This window comes from Pterocles gutturalis, unplaced genomic scaffold (assembly GCF_000699245.1).
Source record: "Pterocles gutturalis isolate BGI_N339 unplaced genomic scaffold, ASM69924v1 scaffold8085, whole genome shotgun sequence".
NCBI lineage: Eukaryota > Metazoa > Chordata > Aves > Pterocliformes > Pteroclidae > Pterocles > Pterocles gutturalis.
The window spans coordinates 59,800-81,796 of record NW_010140776.1 but is presented as its reverse complement, the minus strand read 5'-3'; the positions used below and the strand labels follow the sequence as shown (position 1 = coordinate 81,796).

The 21,997-nt window shown below is 37.6% G+C and overlaps 1 protein-coding gene across 1 annotated transcript in view; it reads right to left on the bottom strand.

The window, feature by feature from the left end:
* Positions 1–21,516, bottom strand: part of TRPC6 (transient receptor potential cation channel, subfamily C, member 6) — a gene marked incomplete at its 3' end in the record, with an annotated part of 27,059 nt that extends 5,543 nt beyond the window's left edge. Inside the window, exons 1-6 of the mRNA XM_010083801.1 lie at positions 20,746–21,516; positions 12,921–13,106; positions 10,701–10,865; positions 5,763–5,976; positions 3,671–3,898; positions 287–551 (exon numbers count right to left, since the gene is read on the bottom strand). Coding sequence (XP_010082103.1) covers positions 287–551; positions 3,671–3,898; positions 5,763–5,976; positions 10,701–10,865; positions 12,921–13,106; positions 20,746–21,432 — 1,745 coding nt within the window. The remainder of the gene's footprint in view (positions 1–286; positions 552–3,670; positions 3,899–5,762; positions 5,977–10,700; positions 10,866–12,920; positions 13,107–20,745) is intronic.
* Positions 21,517–21,997: the final 481 nt, after the last annotated feature.

Below are 21,997 nucleotides of genomic sequence, written 5' to 3'. Positions count from 1 at the left end.
CATTCCTGATGCTCTCGCACATAAAGGGCAACTACATCTCACCTTCCCAGCCTGTCTTTTCTGATTTATCACAGTATTGTTGGGATCAAGAGCTCATCCTCTGATTTCAAATATTTCCTTCAAGCACCAGAACAAGAGAGAAAATTACTACCTAATCCAAGACAAAGACATTTTTAAGAGACGCAAACCTTATAAAACAATTAGTAAACTTAATACATACAATGCAAGCAACTGACTATCCATGAAAATAGCCCACAATCATTACAGGTTAATCAGTTGTACTTACGTTGTGAATGCTTCATTTTGTTTTGCCCCCAGATAGTAGGAATAGAGGTTAAACATCCCTATCATGAAAGCCACAAACACCATGATAAATATCACCATGAACTTGAAGATGTCTTTCACAGTTCTGCCAAGTGATATCTGCAGTGGTCCAAAGCTTTCATTTGCTGGTAGGATGTAGGCTATTCTGGAGAAACTTAATACTACTGCAATTGCATACAGGCCTTCAGATATGATCTGAGGATCGGACGGATCCCAGTTTATTCTGGCTAGAAACAAAAGATGAGAATTTCTGTCAGTATTTCAATATATCTCTACAGATCTATGGGAGATCTTTTTGCAACAGCAGCTGGAGGTGAGGTAAGAAACCAGGTAGCGCTAAAAACATCTCACAGCTCCACTGACTGTACTTATAAAATCTCCATTGATTATAAAGGTGGGCTGTAAGATCACTGAGGTAACCTTTTGGGAGCTGAATCCCAACCTATTAGAGAATTTAAGTAAAATTCAGTTTACAGGGTTAGGTGATGAAAACTGAATAAATTAAATCAGAAATGTGATTTTTTGAGCTATCCAAAATTAAGTGTTTTGATGTAGGGATCTGGAATCATTAAAAGATATCCAAAACTCTAAAAATGTGCGAACAATAACGTTTCTGTACTTTTTCCATTTACTCCACCTTTTTACTCATACAGAAATGGTAATGGCCCTTTCCTGGCATACACCAAACACCCATTTCCATCACCTTTTCTATCATCATTTCTATCAGTCTCTTCTGCTCTGAAGCTAACGCACTGGTGTGAATTACTTGAGCATTCCTTGGATCATGAGTGAATGTGATACTGCTGTTTGATAGGGAACATATTCAACTGAAGAGGGGAATGTTCAGGTTCAAATCTGTACTTTTTAGAAAAGTGTCAGAGGGAGCAATTCAAAGCAATACCATCCAGGTTACATCCTAGCTGGACATTAAGGCATTCTCCCATGAGGTGGGAGGCTTAAGTTCAATTCACTACTGTACTTCAGGCAGAGAAGACATTAACCCAGGATCGGTTTCCTACATTCCAGAAGACGGTTGTCATCTGTGTTTATTCTACTGTAAATGCCAACAAATAATTTATACTGCAATGAAGGCAATCACTGGCTTTTGGAAAAATACTAATTTGAGATGTTAACTAACAAATAACCATTTAATAAAATATCAGAAAATTATATTCTTCAAGGAACTTACTGCCATGCCAGTATTCATGTATCATGACAAAGTAATGAATTACTCTGGTTTCAGGCATAACAAGGCTCAGTTATCTCATAATAATTTCCTTGTTAGCTGCTGTGGATTTCTTGTAGGTACGTGCATATTCTTTTGTTTATTGAGCTCCTTGCTGTAAGCATACTACACACTATACTCAAATGAGAAAATGTCTATATGGCAAAAGACTGCACATTTTTACATAAGCTGACATTTCAGATTTCATGGATAACTAAAATCAAAGATGGCAGATATTTCAGTATGGGCTAGTAGCCAGACATCTTTTAGGTTGCCAGATGAGCGGTATTGTCACAGAGATTGAGGTGGGAAGGGACCTCTGGAAATCATCTGGTCCAACACTCCTGCTCAAGCAGGTCCACCTAGAGCCAGTTGCCCAGGATCATGTCCAGGTGACATCTGAATATCTCCAAGCATGGAGACTCCACATCCTCCCTCAGCAACCTGTCCCAGTGCTTGGTCACCCTCACAGTAGAAAAGTGTTTCCTGATGTTCAGAGGGAACCTCCTGTGTTTCAGTTTGTGTCCATTGCCTCTGGTCCTGGGGTACCAATGACAAGAGCCTGTCTCTGTTCGCTTTGCACCCTCTCTTCAGGTATTTATACACATTGATGTGATCACTCCTGAGCCTTCTCTTCTCCAGGCTGAACAGTCCCAGCTCTCTTAGCCTTTGCTTATAGAAGAGATGCTCCAGTCTTGTCATCATCTTTGTGGCCCTTCATAGGCCCTTCTCTCCAATATGTCATATCTCTCTTCTACTGGGGAGCCCAGAACTGGACACAGCACTCCAGCTGTGGCCTCATCAGTGCTGACTAGAAGGCAGGGATCACCTCCCTTCACCTGTTGGCAATACTTTGACTAATGCAGCCCAAGATACCATTATCCTTCTTTGTCGCATGGGCCCATTGCAGGCTCTTGTTCAATCTGGTGTCCACCCAGTTATGTTTGCTAGCCTATGATAAAACCTGTGTCACTAAATATTCACTATTAATATTACCCATGTTAGCACAACCATACATAGATGGTCTCCAAGCAGACTCCAGTGTATGTGCATGCATGAAAAAATGGCTCAACTCTGCTTAAGTGCATAACAAAGTCACCACTCATGACTGATGTCAACGGAAGCTGCCTTTCTAGATGACACAGTATTATACAGCATAAATGAGTTACAAGACTTGTGCTTGTCATACCCAGAAACTGTGAACATAAACAACAGTCCCTGTTTGCAAATTCTTCATGAGTGCTACTGAAAACTGAATTAATATTTAACTGACTGCTTTTATAACTTATGTGAAATTTGTAACTTTCCAGTAAAATTTGTAAGACTACAGTTTAATGGGTTTCAGAATATATATATTAATCATCCTGCTTTTTCTACAGCCTTCATTATCCAAGGAAGAAATGCAAACTTATCAGAAATCGTATTTGAGGCATAGAATAGAGATAGAAACTGATGTAATTCAGTATCTAGAGAAAAATATCTAATAAAAGGAAGAGAGATGTGGTGGTGTTGAGAGTGAACACAAGTAAACAGAGCTTCTTTTTTTTCCATTTGGGCAAAATAGCTTCTAGTCACTTCTCATATATGCCAAGCCAGATTATTAACATTTTTATCTGTTACTGGTAAAGAGAATAGATTGAGAAATATTAAAATGATATAACAGAGTCTCTGAGTGAAGAATTAGATTGTATCAAAATACATATCGGTTACGTTGGCAAAACAGGTTTAAGAAGTTCTTGCATCTCATTGCTGAGTTCTGCCCCTGCATTGCAGTACATCCCATTTGCGGTTGTGCCAACACAAGTGTTTGCAGGGTATCACTGTGTAACTGAACAGACGAAATTACCTGGACTAAAATAATCTTGAAAAGGGGTGGGGTCACGTGGGGTTATTTTGATCTTAGATCATTTCAGTGCCTGATATCTAGAACAGACTGACCCTGAAGAGATGTATGAGCATAGCCAAGGGAACTGTGATCATGTAGTAGGGACGAGAAAGAGAAGAAGTAGTAGGAATTTCTTAAGAAATACATTGTGGAACTAAAGTGTTGGAGACTTATTAACAGAAGATCAATTAATCTTAGCCCAAGAAGTAAATCTCAATCATATGCAGTCAACTCACCCAAGGTGTAGTATTTTATGTTGGGCTCCAATGTTGGACTTGTCAGATCTTTCATATTTGCATCAACGAAGCTCTGGGCTCTGGATGCATGCCAAAATGCCATAAACCTTGCTATGAACGATGCAGCAAAAATTGCTAACATACCAAAATCAAGCATATTCCATAACTCAAAAAGGTATTCCTTTGGACCTTGAGACCAAATTTCTTTACATTCAGACCATATCATGCCTGTGTAAGACAGAACAGAGAAAACAGTGTGTTCTTTTATCTTCACATTTGTTTTATTTGATATTTCATTATTTGTAGGATATGCTCTTGGTTGCAGTCAAACTCAGAAGCATTTTGGTCACTGGCAGTTTAAACACAAACTAAAATCCTTGAACCTGCCAATTCATATACATTCCAGTACTTCTTTCTCATGGGAGTAATACTAACAAACTTTCGTATTGCTTTTTCCTGTACAACTGCAAAAGCTTTCAAAGAGAAGAATGGGAGGTGAGTATTCCCATCTGTCATAGACACAGAAAGAGACTGAAAGAGCAGAAATGCTCTGGCATGATCAAATAGCCGTGGTAGTACTAATAGCAGAACTCACATTTTCTTATTTGCAGGGTTCCCTGGGTACAGTCTATTTTACGGATATTGCAAATATATGTGACAAATGAGCATGAAAGTAAGAATCAGACCTAATCCTTCTTCAACAGGGCAAAGGTATCTGTTTGATTCCTAATTATTGTCCCTTAATAATAAAATATAGGACTACCGCATTAGTTTATGGCATCCGTTTTATTGAGCAAATCCTTTTCCTTTTCAAGATAAAATTTATTTAATCATTAACTATATTTCTAGGATTTTTAAGAGAGTTAATAAAAACTGAATTGGAATAATGTCACTATTTTTTGCACTTATCGAATTGTGGGAAGTAACTTTTCATCATTTTCAGATAAGGATGATTATAATGTTAATTACAGTAATTAAATCAGTGCTACATCTGTATGCACTGAATCAATTTTTCATAAACTGCCTTATGCATGACAGTGAAATAAATAAAAATAGATTCAATTATCAAACTAGAACTTCAAATTCTATTTACTCCTGTATTATCAGATGAAAATATTGATATTTATAGGATATTTGGAAATGTAAGTGCCATATTATCCCTATAATACAAATTATATTAAGTTATAAACAGCTTTATGATGAAATAAATATTGTCAATGTCTTTTAAAGCTATAAGAATCAGCTGGTGTACAAATGGCTCCAATTTCAAACACAGAGAGCTCATAAAAGCAAAATATTTTAAATGTATAAATTCCTGAATGGAAACAGATTTTACTTAGCTTAAATTTAACTCTCCCATATTACTGATTTAACAACCAGAACATAGATGCTTAAAATATTTGGGCATCTAACTGTCATTGCAATAAACGGAACTAGACTTGAGAATAAAAATCAGACAGCTGAACTATGTTTAAGGGTCTGTTCAAGTGCTTATGCTGAATAGTACTGCATCACCAAATTGAATGGGTCAGGTCAGAGTACTGTTCATAGTATTCATTTCATCACTATTTCAGGATGGAAAAATCTACCGATTAATGTTCAGAGGTCTATATTCTGCTTCTCTTTTGTCAAACAATAATATATTCAGCTATATACTATTAATTCTGCAGGCATATTTGCAAAGTAAGAGAATCTCAGCAGAAAGAGACCATTGGACACAAAAAGAAACTTGGCCCAGGATGTGGAAATCTTTCCCTTTGGGAGTTGACACAGTCTGACTTTAAAAAAAAAAAAAAAACAAAAAAAAACCCAGAAAATGGGTAGACACTTTCCTTTGATATTCATAAAACTGAATTCATTGATATTAATATGATGTAGATTTCACCTAAGTCCTTAACCTGAATGTTTGTGATTAACTAGGGACATGTGAATCGTGCTGACATCCAACAAGAAACATGAGGCCAATGTGGGAATGCAGCCAGTTGCATAAACTATTGCTGTTTCTACACACAACATTAATAGTAAAGGATTAACTTGAGTCCAGTTTCACTGAAATCACAGCAAGACAAATTTAAGCAAAATTAATCTTTACCTATTACCCAAGAAATAATGAGCATCTCCATCCATGAGAAACAGGATGTTTTCATCCTAAATAGCTGTTTTACATTGCCTGTTGTTTCATTGGGTCGGAGTTTGGTGCCATCAAATCTGTCAGCTGCATTCATGACAAGCAGACCAAGAAAAATGGTGAAAGAGGCTGCATGGGCTACAAACTTCATAAATGGTCCACGCATTATCCTCCCCAGCTGCAACACAGGTTATAAAACACAAGGATATTGCATTGCCTTCTTACAAAATAAATATGTACAAAAAGAACTGTAACACAGAGAAATATGTATTTCAATAACACAGAGGAACAAATATTTGGAAGAAGTTTCTATATTATGATGCCATGCTGACAGTCACCTTAAAAAGTTTCTACTTATTTTCTGTTTTCAGAGGGATACTATATCAGTTTCGCCATATGTATTTTTAATTCGGTGTTTTGAAACAATTCTGTAATTCTTTTGGGACATCTATGTATACTATAGGTACTCAAGAGAAAAATGTAGTTCTTGAATTTCTTTTCAATTTACATGCTAGTCATCTTTATGAGGCAACAAAGAAAATGTGGTTTTGACACCTACTAAAAGCATTAAACTATCACCAGGAGTGAATTATGACTAAAGAATTCAGTTTCCTGACTGACATGACACTCAGTTTAGCACAGTTATTGTGCAGTTTTGCCAACTTTCTTTTTAAAAACAAGTCATGGGGCCTCAAAAGGTTATGTTTAAAGTTCTGTAGTGTCTTCATTTCCTTCCGGAGTCCTTTAACGGAAATGTCCTCAACCTTGCAATGGCTAAGCACAACTTCAAAATGGTTTAGTGCAACACTTAAAAAACCTAAAGTTTCCGTACAGACTCACACAAGGCTGAACTTTTAGCAATTATTTATTTTTGGGGGTGCCTGTATTAATAGTAAAACTCTTAGCTTGTTCACTTAGTTGGCAGCTGCAGAAAAATACTCTTTTATTTTAGATGAAGACAGTATCTGTATGTGACAAAAATTTCTTGGAAAGAACTGGAAACAAGGGTCACAGATTTCTGCTGAAACATGTAACAATCTGTGGTCTGGAAAAGGGAGAGGAAAGTAGAAAGACAAAGATTTGGCATAGGTATTTTTGCTACACTTGTTTCAATATCAAAGCCAGAATTTTGCTGATGCTACAGTCAGCTTTTACAGAAACAAAGAATAAGAGGATTCAGCAGAGGATGCAATAGTAAGATCTCAAACACATTGACAAAACTAGACAGATGTAAAAAAGAAGATATTGATAAAGGAACTCTGTCAAGGTCAGCAGGCACAAAATTTGATCTTCTTTCTCCTTTACATTATTTTGCCACCCCATACCATTCATTATGTTTCCCACTCAATAAAATAATCTTTTTTTAAAAAATAAAATGTTCCCTCAGGCTCATGAGATGATCTTCAACAACCAATTATTTTGCATGAACTATAAAGAAAACAGGTATTTGTCAAGGGGAAAGATTTTATTTCAAGCTAGGAAGGACCAGTTGTAAACAACACAGAATAAAGCAGAGTTGGAAAATTATAAAGTACCTTGACAGTGTCCTTTTAAATGTATTATGCTTGTGTTCACAAATGAAGATGGATTAGGAGACAGACGCCAGAAAGAGACAAAGCCAGAAAAGAAGAAATATTGAAGGAAGTAATGTTAATATACCCCTTGATCAAAAAGAAATAAAATTTAACAGAATGAACTCCTACCACCCACCCTATCCTGACCCGCCCCCCCCCCCCCCCCCCCACCAAAAAATCCCCGAAAAAAAAAAAAAAAAAAAAAAGAGAGACAGAAAAGTATTCTTTACATACATACAGTAAAATGTCAATGTCCCCAGAAGCAGGACTAACTATGGTTGAACCAATTACACAAATGCTGGAAGTTATTGTGCCATTGCCATATCAAAACAATTCAATAAGGTCAATAGGTCAGAAAATATGAATCAGGAAAAGAGCGAGCAAAATGTAAAGACAAGGCATAATCTTGCAAGATGCTGAGACTTTTGCATAAGCCAGAGCCCCTTCTTAATACACTTCCAATGTGCATTTTGACATAACAAATGCCCTCCCATTGCACAGACCAAGGACATGATCTTCTAAATGTTCTGGATCTCTTTCTGTAATTTAAGTGGGTTTGCTTTGGGATTTTGTTTTGGTTTCTTTGGTTTGGGATTTCTTTTTTATTTTTGTTTTCTGATCCTGTGTGCTAATGGTCTTAGGTTCAACATAGCGTTTTGGAGAGTGTTTCACAGGTTGGTTTGGGTTAGAACAAGATATAGAACAGTTATACTGTGGAACCTTCAACGTATATTTGCCTGTATATAGGGCCACCTGAAATTACTGGGGACTGGAGTCAGTGATTCACATTATTCTCCCCTTGGGACTCTTCAGAAACAATCGCTATTGTAACTTCATGGAGTATGGCATTGACAAAGAAATTATAAAATAGGCTTCCAGGTAGCACATCAATCACAAAGGAAAAAAGGCATGATAACAAAAAAAGAGATAACATACATACTTTTTTAGGGAGAATAATTTCCCAGCTCCTCATATCCTGGACCTAATGTTCAATTTCTTTTCCTCTACCACAGTGCAAAAGAGGAATGTGTATAACCTTCAGAACATGCTTCTAGAAAGCACGTAGGGACTTACCAAGTTAGTTCTTTAGAAATGCCAATTCCAGGTGTCTGGGAACAGCAAAAGAAGACTCAATTTCAAATTCAGATATCTCATCTTGGCCAGGGGCTGACTGATTACTCATGGATTCACAAAGCTAAAAATCTAAATTCTATTATTAATTAGACCTGAATGGCACAGACATTAGAGATTCTTGAAGATAACTGAAAATAGTTTTTACTCTTTTAAAATGTCATGTAATAAAATGGTATTCTAGAAGCTCTGGGTTAATTATGTCAGAAGTTACATTGAATGACCAATGAGAAATGCAGAACAAACAGTTCACAAAACTATGAAGTGCCTCCATGTGGAGGGAAATGAGAGACAATCTTAGTTCCTTTCGGGATCTGACACTAGTGAACTCCTGCCACACCAACAGGACTTTGTCCATGTATTCTATGAAATTTCTTCCAGATCTGAAACTCTCAATTCAGTATCCATGGTCAAAGCTCAACTGCTTCCTAATGCGGAAACCGGTCAGCCATACAGGTAACTAACTGAGATGTTGCAAATGCCATAAAGACATTTTTGCCTTTCTCAAAGACATGGTGTGGGAATACAAAGAAATGTGTCAGAATAACTCCACTGCAAGCTGTTACTTTCAGTACCAATACTGTGAGTATTTTCTCTTTCTACTGTTACTGTGCCCTATAGTGCCAAATCTAGAAAAAGAATGAGTACTTTATCTCAGTAGGAGAAGAGATTTATAAAATTCCATCAATTCATACACAGAATGAACTGTTAATACAGATCATGTTCTGTATTGGAGCCATCCTATCCTGAAATTAAACAGTGACTTTTTGTCTTCACAAAACAAAAGAATCAAATTTTGAAGCACGAGATAAGAAATGGCAACTGGTGAAAAACATGGATTAGACTTTACATCTGCAGAATATAATGAAACAAAAAGCATTCAACGTATAAATCAGATGACGAGATGATTAAACAGCAACAGAGGAAATGAAACTTTAAAGGAAGTTGTCCTTTGAACCTTTGACTTTAAAAAGCTACTTTGAAATAGCTTTTGCAGAATGTACCATGGTTCAAAATTACTTTAAGATCCAATAAATCATTGAAAAAGGAAAATGACAAATACACAAGTCACTGCTATAGTTGAAAACAAATTACTGAAGTATGTTGAATCTCCAGGCATGTTTTAAGACAAAAGTACTCATAAAAATCTTAGTCACTATACAGAAAAGTGAAAAAGATATAACTGATTTTTATTGTCCAGACTGAGAGAAATGAAAAATATGGCAAAACAAAAAAGGGTCACCTTTCTCCTCTCAGAGAACAATAAAAAAAAAACAAACCACAAAGACCTCAGTCCTCTCTTTCAACTTTCCTCTTCCCCTGGAATCATTGTATGTGCACAGGATTTGACCTGCTAAAATCATGGATGTTATACTGTAACCTGTTGAATAACCCTTATAGGATCCCACTTGTTCCCTCTAACATACTCTCAAGGAAAATTCTCCATCAGTGTCCATTGAAAACCAGTAGCTACCAACTAAAACAAGGATTCAACACAAAGTTCAGAGAGGCCAGAGCTTGTAACCCAAGTCCAGTGAAAAGGCTTTCCATGGTATACATTATCCAAAAGAGATTCCATGGCAGCACCCAAACAGTGCACTATAAATGGATGCAGGGGAGGCTGCGTGGCTGCTTTAAAAACCTCACAAAATATGATGAGTATTAGCACTGTCTTGACAAGCCAACACAGTTCACTTTGACTTCTAGAAAACTGATGACGATTTTTTTAATTATTGGCATTCACGTTTCAGCAACTTTTATCTATTAATCACCAAAAATAAAATTCCCTTTGAAGTGACTGGAATCTACCCACAGCTTGAACTTAGTCTAGCTCTGAATCAATGGGAAATGAGGATCCTCTGCATCTGCCTAACTAAGGCAACAACTCAATACAGAATAGTCTGATTCGTTGTTTCTAAACTACAATTTCTACAAGGCAACTCTTGCTCAACCATTATAATTTAATTTGCTGTACATGGCAATTAACACAATACAATTACCTGTCTTAATTCCAATTGTCAGAACCTGTGATCCTGCAGCCATTCCATTCTAACTCAGCTTTAAAATAACACTTTTCTGAGGTATTATTCAAGCATGTCAGTAATTGATACTCACGCTTCATCTTTGCCAGACAGGAATCTGCATGCAGATGATACAGGAGTTAATAAAAGGCCTTTACAAGATTTCACAGACTGACCTTACTGCAAGGAGCAATCCAGTAAGCCATTGAAAGGAACGGCAGTCCTACCGCAACAGCAAGGACAACCAGAAACTTCACTGCCATGGTCTGCTGCCGTAAACCTGACAAATTCTCATACCAGATTGAAAGAAGTTGCTGCTGGCAGTTTGGATGTGCGACAAACTGTAACAAAGAACAGGAGCACAACAAAAGAATATTGCTATCAGAGTATCTTTTACTAAAATAACAGCTATATGAAGTGCATTAAGAATGTGGGAACAGCAACAACTCAGCTTATATTAAAAGGAGCATTAACGATAGTATCAGAAAAAGTTTTTTGACGAGCATAATCTTCCAGCATGCAGGCACATTGTTATCAGCAACAGCAGATCCTTTAATTTAAAAACTGTGTTCCATTACAAAATATTAATTTCCATTTAAGGTAATTAAACAAAACTTGATCTGGGCAAACTCCATTTCTTTCTGACATTTATAATTTTCATGTTACTACCTCAGAAATTCCAACACTTTCTTTCTGTTCTGTAAAGGCTACTATATAGTCTTTAGTTATGAAAGAATATGCCGTATTTTCACAGGCTAATGTGGAAAATACCATTTTTTTCAGCTGGCATAAGAAAACAGCTGTCACTTTTGCAGGAAATCACATAAGAACTATTCATAAGTTGGTTCTGGAATCTTTTGGACTAACTGCAAAACTGAGAGGTTCGGCCTATAGCTCTCTTTTCTGGCAAAAGCTCTGGAGAGTATAAGAAGCATCTTACAAAGGCAGACATTAATAAAAAGTGGACCATAAATTTTTAAGTCTAAACCTGGAAATACAATTAAAATTTAAGTGAATCCAGTATTTTTTTCCTAGAATAGTTCTCTATATTTAAAGGATAACTGGCTGAAGGTGCAAGAAATGTCTTTATTCAGGCAAGATAAAGTGTTGAAAGTTCACATTCAAGGAAGGATTAAGACTCAGATACTATGAAGGACAAGGTTGATGTGATATCCTCCCTTCAAAAGTTGTTTCAGCTCTCTTTAGGGACCACAGCTTGCCAAGTGTTTTGCAGGTTTGTGTTCATATGCTTGTAAGTGCTCTTCAGTCAAAATGATTTTCTTCTTTTCTTACCTTCACGAATACACAAATACTCTTCGTATATAATTGTTTAAGGTTCACCCCAGAAAAATGAACTCAATTTTTGTAAAAAAATCTGCAACTCTTCTCTGATAAATTAGATCTGTATATTCAGTCCATACTGGATTTTTAAGACTCCACATTCTCTTTCCTTTTTTTTTTTTTTTTTTTTGGTTAAAGTAAGATATTTTTTATTTTTACATTGTTGATCTGATCCATTTCATTCTGTAGGAAAAGTTTTATCAAACACGTTGCTTCTCTGTCAGGAGATAGCTCTACTTTAGGGTAACCTGCTTGCAAAGTGTGTCCCTGAGCTGTATCCTCTTGATACAAACTTCATCACACAAATCGTTTCTCCCTGGTTCACAAACATATCACCTAGAACTTTACAACCTCTATTATTCAAGTTTTCTGGGTAATTCAAGGGTCTTGGTGCAGCTTCTAACTCAGCCGGTTCCACTGAGTACTTTTGATATGGAGACCAGAGTATTAAATGGACAGTAGAAATGGGAGTAAGCCAAAAAAGGGACAATATCTCCTGTGTTCAACACTGTCTGCAGTCCACTGTTCTTCAGAAGTGGGATCAGCAGTACTGTTACTCCTAGATTGTGTCTCTGATCATCTATATAGGCAAATATATGTTTCAGTAGGACACTCAGTTTCACTGAGTTTTCTCATCTTTCAGTAAGACACAGCAGCTTGACAAAACTGTGTATCAACATTTGTTATCATGCAGTACACGTTTTTTATTAAATCTGATACTTTTCCAGGCTGCAGAAGTAGTGCAAATTTTTTACATCTTTTTTAAAAAACAGATTAAAACTAAAAACAATTAAATATCTACAAATTTTGCATACACATTTTTTAGAGCCATTTGCTCTCATACTCACTATGACCAGTATCCACTCTGAATATCTGCTTCTTGTTTATATTGCAAGCTATCTGGGGCAAGGATTCTTTTGTTTGTAAAATACTCTGTGCAGAAGGGCCCAAATGTTCATTTAAGTGTCAGAGGCTACCAAAACATAAACATTTAATAACAGCACAATTTAATATCACTATCATGACATGTCTGTTTGATCAACATAATTGCTTACTTTTTTAACTTCATACTTAATGGCAAGTTTTAAGCGGCTAAGGCTGGGGCGGCCACGTTCTCCGTTATTATGGCTCATCTCTACGTCACCATTCAAAATAGCTTCCACTTCTTCTGTATTTCTGCACAAATCAAGGAGTCCAACTACAAAATCCTTGCATTGCATAGACAATTTCTTGTAATCATTCTAGAAAAGAAAAGAGGAAAGAAGATAACTTGCTGTTTAGACCTAACACGAGAGGAATAGTTCTACATCCCAGATACACATCTGTGGGCATCAATGGTTTGTCTGCATATTGTTACATTTCTTTGTGATAGATTGACAGCACTTTGTTATCAAGCATCTCCTTCCCCTGAATGTTCAAAGAGTAGGATTTGTTTCATCTTGGTTACCTTAGACATACATATCATCAATTTTTACACCTGAGTTACTTCTCTAGACTTGCTTTAGAGACAATTGAAAGTAAAAAAAACACTTTCAGAAATATTGTATGACATATTTTAATGACTATTTCAAGTTGAGATGAATAGCACAGGGGAAATATTCTGTTTACTGCCTGTAACAGAAGTCTAGATAAGTAGATGTAGAAAGCTACACTGTAGAGATCTCAGTTGGACAAGATGAGTATCCTACAGAGAACACATCTAAACAACTTCCCAACCTTCTTGAGAATTACACAAATATATTGAATTTTCTTAGGCCTTGAGTAATTCCTGTAAATCTTATCTTTTGAATTTTCCAACATCTCTTTTAGCTTTCAAACACAATATTTGATTGCTGTTTTCCAGCAACACTCTCAGCAGTGCTACAGATAGCGTCGTGATACCACGTCCCTAACGTCAACTCAACGCTCTCTAGCTCAAATATCTCAGGACAGACTTTGCCGCGTGAGCCAAAATGTTGCTCTACAACTGCAGGTTCAGTTGCTTATTGCTTTAACTATCAAACATTCTTCTCAGTCATTTGTTTTCCAAAATGCATAAGTCAAAACAGAAAAAGATATTTTGATCATTGCAATCTACAGCTCATTAACCACTCCTCACTTGCAGCTGTGCTTGAGTCATAAAAGATTAATAAAGTTAGACTGATAGCTACAGCTCATTAACCACTCCTCACTTGCATCTGTGCGTGAGTCATCAAAGATTAATAAAGTTAGACTGATAAGGAGCTAGATGGATATAGATATAGATGTATATCTAAAGCTAAAAAATGTGTACAGATATATTGCCCCTGGTCTAGATCTCATAAGAGATTTACTCATACATGTGTGTCATGCTTTAACCCCAGCTGGCAATCGGCACCATACAGCTGCTTGCTCACTCCCCACAGTAGGATCAAGGAGAGAATCAGAAGGGTGAAAGTGAGAAAACTCGTGAGTTGAGATAAAGACAGTTTAATAGGTAAAGAAAAAGCTGTGTTCACAAGCAAAGCAAAACAAGGAATTCATTCACTACTTCCCATCAGCAGGCAGGTGTTCAGCCACCTCCAGAAGATCAGGGCTCCATCACGTATAATGGTTACTTCGGAAGACAAACACCATCACTCTAAACATCTCCCCTTCCTTTTTCTTCCCCCAGCTTTATATGCTGAACAGGATGTCGTATGGTACAGAACATCCCTTTGGTCAGCTGAGGTCAGCTGTCCCAACTGTGTCCCCTCTGAACTCCCTGTGCACCCCCAGCCTACCCGCTGGTGGGGTGGTGTGAGAAGCAGAAGAGCCCTTGACTCTGTGTAAGCACTGCTCAGCAGTGACTAAAATATCCCTGTGTTATTCACACTGTTTCCAGCACAAATCCAAAGCATAGCCCCATACCAGCTACTATGAAGAAAATATCCCAGCCAAAACAAGTACGTGTCAACAACTTCTGATATTTTTGTGATCTCTGCTAATTTTAATGCCTTAAAAAGATGCAATTACTGTAGAATTTTTCCCACAAAAAAAGAATTAAAAAAATCCAACCACCCCACACCATACAGGACTGCTCATGTAGTCTCTATTTCATGTTCAGAGTAACTTTCTATGAATACTTTCATTACAGTGACACATTTTCCCCTCTTCTGGTCCATTCTTTATAGCACTCCCTTATCTCCCACTATTAGTCTCTGTTTAGTCCCTTCTTTTTAATTACTTCTGTTATACTAACTGCCGTCTAATGCACACCCCGGAAAAGTAACCATTATTTTGAGTATACAGAACACCCTAATTTATTTGCCAAGGGTGTACTTCATGTATGTTTGTGCTTTATTACCCACAACACCACAATACCACTTTATCACTTGGATATATTAAAGGACTGCATCCAAGTTTTACATTTCACTTTAAGTAGATGGATGCAAACATTCAGAGACAACTAGTTACAGTCACCATTGTATGTCTACATAAAACTGGTAGTGATTTATTTTTTTAATAATGTCATGTAAGCAAGATATCTCAGATCTGTCATAAAAGAGAAAGGAACATTAATGTCATTTCTTTACAAAGACAACAGAAGATAAATACTAAAACTAACCATTTCATTACATACTGTATATCCTATTGTATTATTTATTTTCTCTCTCTTCAGAAGAATAACAATAGAGATTAACCAGAATTCTGACTTATTGGCAGAAAGACATTTTTTGCAAGTAATATATCATCTTCTGTTTGGCTTTCATTTTTATAGCAGCAATTAAGATAAGATTCAGTATTCAATCATTTTAATACATAAATGTCTGCTTCAAAATTAAAGTAGTCATTTGAGATTCACAAAGGAAAAATGTGGTCAACAAAATATTGTAATATATTTGTAATATATTGATATGTGCATATTTTCTGGTAGGAGAGACATATATACATGCACACTCACACACATTCTTCACCAGTGTTTTCCAGCTCTGGTGACTGAGACATGACATGGATTTCCAAAACAGTATGTGAGGGCACCATTACTCCAAGGTGGACTCCAATGCCTTTGGGTAGTCTCAAAACAAAAATCATATATAATTTATTCTAATGAAGAATATTATTTTTTCTGAGTGTAGTCCTGTTTACCAAAATGAATAGTGAATGGGTGCTTTTAAAAATAGCCAGATACCCCTACTCACATTTTGCAGAAATATCCCTTCTGAATTTAGGTTTGTCCACGGTATCACAGCATATATTAGCACCAGTAAATTAATCCATAAACTCCATCAGTTTATTTTCTCATTTGCAAATGCAATAAAACAGCTTCCCCTCCTGTGAAATACTGCCACAGCTGTGATCAGTGGTGGTAGCTGAGCTGAAATTTCCTTGGTAGTCAGGTATAGCAAACGAGATATGTGGAACTGAGTAGTGCCCAGCATCACCGCCTCCTCCCTGGCCTCAGCACAGGACAGGTGTCACATAGCAGAGTCAGCTGAAGGCAACGCACATCCCTGCTCCTGTTCACAGTTTGCTGTCTTGAGACTTATTCGCTTATGAAGAATCTATCCTCTTAGGGAAGGTTAGGAAGGAGAGATGGGATGATAAAATCTTGAACCGCGACGGGAATATTTGTCAGGGTCTGAACACAGAGAAGGCAGCTCTAGCCAGGGAACTTTGTTTCTAAGAAATCAAATGTGTTAACTTGCAGACTACTGCACAGGCCGCCTTTTGACCCTTGTCTCCTTGGTCCACTCAAATGTGCAGTGACAGCAAAAACAATTAATGCGCAGTGTCTCTCTGACACACATGCACAGAAACTTCCCCTGCCCCCCGAGTCTCACATGTCTCTTACTATTAATGTGAGCCAAGGGAATGTGGTAATTCGTTTGACTTAACTTATTTTTGAAAATGTCCAAAGGCACATGGATAATTCCATGAGTTCTTCTTTACTGCAAATTGTAAACCTAATGAATTAAAAGAGCAGTCCTGGGAGACTTGAGAAGGTGGTTAGCAATTAAATTACAGCTGGAGGCTCCAAAAAGAATGAGCCCTTAATTCTGCAATAAAGTATGTCTGTGCTTTATTTTACGCATGTGACAACATTGGTTCAGGGCTCCTCAGCAGTTTAGGAAAAGCCTAAGGGTTGTATAAATGAAAGCAAACAGAAAATTAGACTTTGAGATGATAAATTAAATTTTGCTTCTCATCAGAAAAGCAAACTCAGAGGACCTTATTAGGGGTATTAATTTACTTCAATCAGTAACATATCCACATTTATTTTAAAAATACCTTTATCCACTACATCACATTAAACAATAGAACAGTCTGTTGCCATCGTAGCTGCAGAGGACTTTGTACTAAAAGCAAATCTTATCCATTTTGAACAGCACTGCGCCACAGCTGTCCCTCTCAAAACTCCAGGCCACATCTCTGCAGGAGATTTGTCAGATATCATCTACATCCTTATGGACATAGTAGAGATATTAGCTCTAGGGTGGGCAAATGATTTAGATGACAGAAAATATGAGCCCAAAATAAAGATATTCCACATAATATCAAAACTTGATTAAAAAAACTTGAAAAAGCTGCACACTTAGACATGTCATAAAAAGCTAAATTAAATGGCATTCAGAAAATCCTGATGATCTCAGAATTACTCAGGTAGCATGAATTAGCTGTTTGTTTGGTACATAAATATTCCTACGCTGTGCTTGACACATCTGTCCAGTTGTCTTTCTTCAGAAGTCATCTTCTACTTTTTTCTGGTTTCACTCCTAATAAAGAATGATCCTCCAAAACACATGTAAAAACAACACCTGCAACCAAATGCAACAGGCATGTAAGGCTAGAAGACAGCACTACAGAGATTTGAAGAAAAAAAAGGTGTTTATTCCAGAGAATAGTGGTTTCCACTGATGATGGCATTTCCTATTTTGTTTGAATCACACTTTCCTGGTCAGTGCCATCTCTAATATCAACTGATGGTGTAAAACAGGAGAGAGAAGTAATTTATAAGATAGTCATGAAACAGCCAGCATCACAGTTGAGAACTACCCTTTTGATTGCCTCTGGGGAAGACCTGGAACTCACCTGTGCCACTGGTGCCACCTTGTTCCTAGGCACCCACTAGGAACCTTGCCTGCAACAATACCTGATCAACACTACAAAATAGGTGACATTTAAAACAGCATATTACCAGAAAGTTCAATTTTCATTTAGGCAAGATTTGAAATACTCTAAATGGCTCAAGCAAACCCTAGGTGGAGCTAGAGTTTTGCCAAGTCCAGCTAATCTGTGAACAAAAAATGTATTTGTTTTGACTACACTAGCATGTGGAACACACTTTTATGTAGGGACTACACTATTCAGATAATTGTAGCAAACTCATGAAATAAAGTAAGGGTAACAATTTTTAGATGATTTGCTGCAAGTGGGGATATGAGCTTGCAGGAGCACAAAAAAGCCCAGACTCAGTAAGGATGACAGTGTCCATTTCCTGCAACTTGTACACACAACCTTTGTACTGCCTGCACTAAACCTATGCCAGGTATTTCTCAGCCAAGCCCCCAGCCTGTCTAGATATTGTAAATGTTATCACTTATTAATAGTGTAAATGTTAACAGTTGTCAATGCATGTATAAATGTACTCCATGGTCTTTAATATTTATCCAGAACCACCACATGATTTTAGTACCTACAAAGATGTTCCCAAAAGACTCCACATTGCCAGCTGCCTGCTCCTGGTAAAACCTTAAATTAATGAAGAGTCAAATTTCTGCACTGCCTCGTACTCCTGCTCCTCACTGTTCCTATGCCCCTTCACTCTACTCTGAAGAGTATGTACGTCCCTGCAAGTCCGCAGAGCTTGGCTGATTAACTCGCAGCAACATGGAGCCGCTCTGTCTCTTGCCTAGCCTCCTGTTTCTGCTGAGGGACAGTACCTCTAAATCTCTGTTGCAATTCTTTATAAAACACTACTCTAGAAGTAGACCTCTAATTTTAAAGGAGGCAACTGAGGCAAAAGAGGAACTAAAAAACCAAAAGTCACTTAAGGATGAGCCAGATTACGCTGAGGAAGGACCTCCTCATGGCACTTCAGGGCAGGCTGCAGAAGTGTGCTTTCTGAACCAGCCCACCTTTGCTCACCCATGTGCTCTTTTCCCTGCCCTGATGGTACCAGGGACAAGCACTGCACTCCCAGTTCATATCACCAGTTGTATACTGCAGCATACATTTGAAGGACATTTCTTGCTGACAGTTCCAGATGATGATTTTATTTATCTTTATAATAATCTTAGCTTGTGTCACTCCAACTGTGGTAAACAGAGCTATACAGTCCCTACAAATCAGACATGCTATTTATCTCAGCATAGCTGTGAACTTAACAGGCTGGATTTATGGTGTATAAAAAATGTTTTTCTGTTCTGTTCTAAATTTACTCCCCTTTAAGTTAATCAAGTCCTTTTGTTCACATCTTCAGCAGCTGCTAAAGAGAAAGAAACAAGAGTATGTGGTTTAAATACTCTTCTCTGAACTGTACATGAAAGCACTGTATGAAATCTCAGTCCACTAAGGTCCTAAGGATTTCTGCCAGGTACTTTATGGGGTAGACTTTCATCCTCTGCTTTAAGCTGAAATGTTTTTCCTAGAATTTAGTCTTATTGATATAAAATAAAAATTCTCCTCTGCTCCTATTCCAGCTGTTTAGCTGCTGTTTTTAAGAACCCCATACACATTCCCTCTCCAAGAAATATTTCAGCTTCTTACAACAGATTGGTGCCACAAAGGTACACCTACGAGAATGAGTCAGGAGTAATTAATTCAGAAGTGCAGCATCTCCGCTCAGGTTGGCTGAGCAGAGACAAGATCATGACCTTGAGAACTCTGCCACTGCTAAGAAGATTAACATTAAACATTGATCATGGCAACTTCAAACTCTTCCTAACACAATGTTGGAAATGATTCTCTCACTGCTTTGGAGGGGGTTTGATCTCCTGCTAGTGAAGTCTATATATCTTGCTCTGTCACAGCAGTATCATATACTAGCATCTGCTTTCAACAGGGTCCCATAAGGTAAACCACATCGAAGTGATTTCAGCTAACCTAAGTCATAATTAACACTGCATATGTTTGCACAAGGTCTGACTTTGCATTTACTGAGAGCAAAAAGCTTACATTCTTACTGCCTAACACACATAAACGGTGGTAAATACTTTTGTAGGTTGTGCACCATTGTATCTAAATAATAAAAAACTCCAAAGAGCACTCATACTTCAAGGTTCTAAGGGGCCTTAAATCCCTGGGTCTCAACTATTTTTTTTTCAAAATCATGCACTTTTGTAATATTAAAAATTCTATATAACACTGAAAAGGTCTTTAACTCCAGAGTTCACATTTAACTAAGTACAAATAAGGAAAACAAGAGGAAGACATTAGCAGAAACACCAGAGAAAAGCAACAAATTAAAAGAGGACAAGAAGGATATTATTTAGAGTTCTTTTAGTAAATAACCTTAAAACATTGTGAGATGTGAGAAAGTTTTCAGTTCAACTATGAGAAAATAATGGAATGTATGGGGGTTTAGCAGAACAATTTGGCTTGTGTAAGTGACCAGACTGTCCCACTTTGGTCTCCTCTTTCCCCTGTCTTAAACCAGCTTCACCCATGGGTTTGAAGGGATTCCCTTACTATCCTGCCTTATAGGAAGTAGAAAATGAGTTCACTGGCACCTTCTACATAACCAGCATGAATTAGAATCAGCAGAGAGAAGTAAGACCTTGCCAAAGATTTAAATCTCCCATTCATTAAACAATTATACATTTTTGCATGTTATCCTCCTGACTTGTGAAGATGATCTCTTACTGTTCCAGAAATGGGAGAAAGACCTTTGATTCAACTTTGCAATTCTGTGTCTGTCAGAATCATCATCCCTCTACTCACCTTAAACTCTTTTTCAATGTTGGCAAGCACGGCCAACTCATTGCTGAGCTCTAAGGCAGTCATTACAGGGTCTTCACTGGACAAAGACAGATAAGCAGGGCTGGCCAGACCTTTATAGGCATTGATTCTGGACCTAGAATGGCTGAAAGAGTCATGCTTTTGTTTCTGATTGCATTCGACGCACTTGCAGAAATAGTCATGTGGCCTATCGATCCGAGCTCCTTTTCTCAGCAGAGTATGGACAATCTCATATTCATGGCAGTGAGCGGCCAGAATGATTGGTGTAACATCATGGGAAAACCGTGTGCCATCTTCATCGTACGCATAGAAGTCATCATGCTGGAGCTCCGACTGGCTAGGACTCAATGCAAGCCTCTTGCCTTCAGCAAATGCGGGATGGTTTAGGATGGCTTCCACTATCCGAACGTAACCTTTGCTAATAGCCAAAAGCAAGGCATCTCCAACCCGAGACAGGTTCTCCTTCTTCAGCAGAAGCTCTGTGATCTCCAGGTGCTCATTGGCAACTGCCAGCTGCAAGGCGTTCTGCCCCATATAGTCCACACAGTTCACATTGAGTGAGGGACATTCTTCCAGCATTTTGCGAATCACTGGAATATTTCCATATTCCGCTGCATCCAAAAAGCGCTCCTCCTCAAGAGAAAGACTTGTGGAGTGGTCATTAAACATATACGCTGGCCCTCGACTGGCCTGCCTCCTCCCCTTCTCCCGGAGAATGGTCTGTCGTCGTAGCGCTAGTCTATTCTCATTGCCTCGGCTGTGTGGAAATAGAGAAATTATTAGTTCTGTTGTATGCAACAGCACAACCATTTTAAATAATAATTAAAAATATTTTAATCATTTATCTGCTGTATATTTTTAATGCAGCAGGGAGACCAGAAACCCTGACTTTGGTGTACTTTGGAACCACTGTTGCTGCACAGCCCTGGAATCAGTATCCAGCTACATTTTATTTCAATAAGAACTAAAAGCCCTAGTCAATCATCATTTAAGACTACACTTTTTTCCCTATTTTGTCCTCCCCAGCTTTTGCATGATTTTTTAGTGAAGCTGGACTGTGCTTCATGTTATATAGGTAGAACAACAGTTCTAAAAGTTCTTTCTCAGGTTAACACAGAAACCCCTCTCTGGTTTTCCAGCACTCTTCTATCCAAACTTATCATATCATCCCTCTGATATGTATGGTCACTTCATGAAAAAAAAGTTCTTCTTATTTTAATCTAGAAAAGAAGAA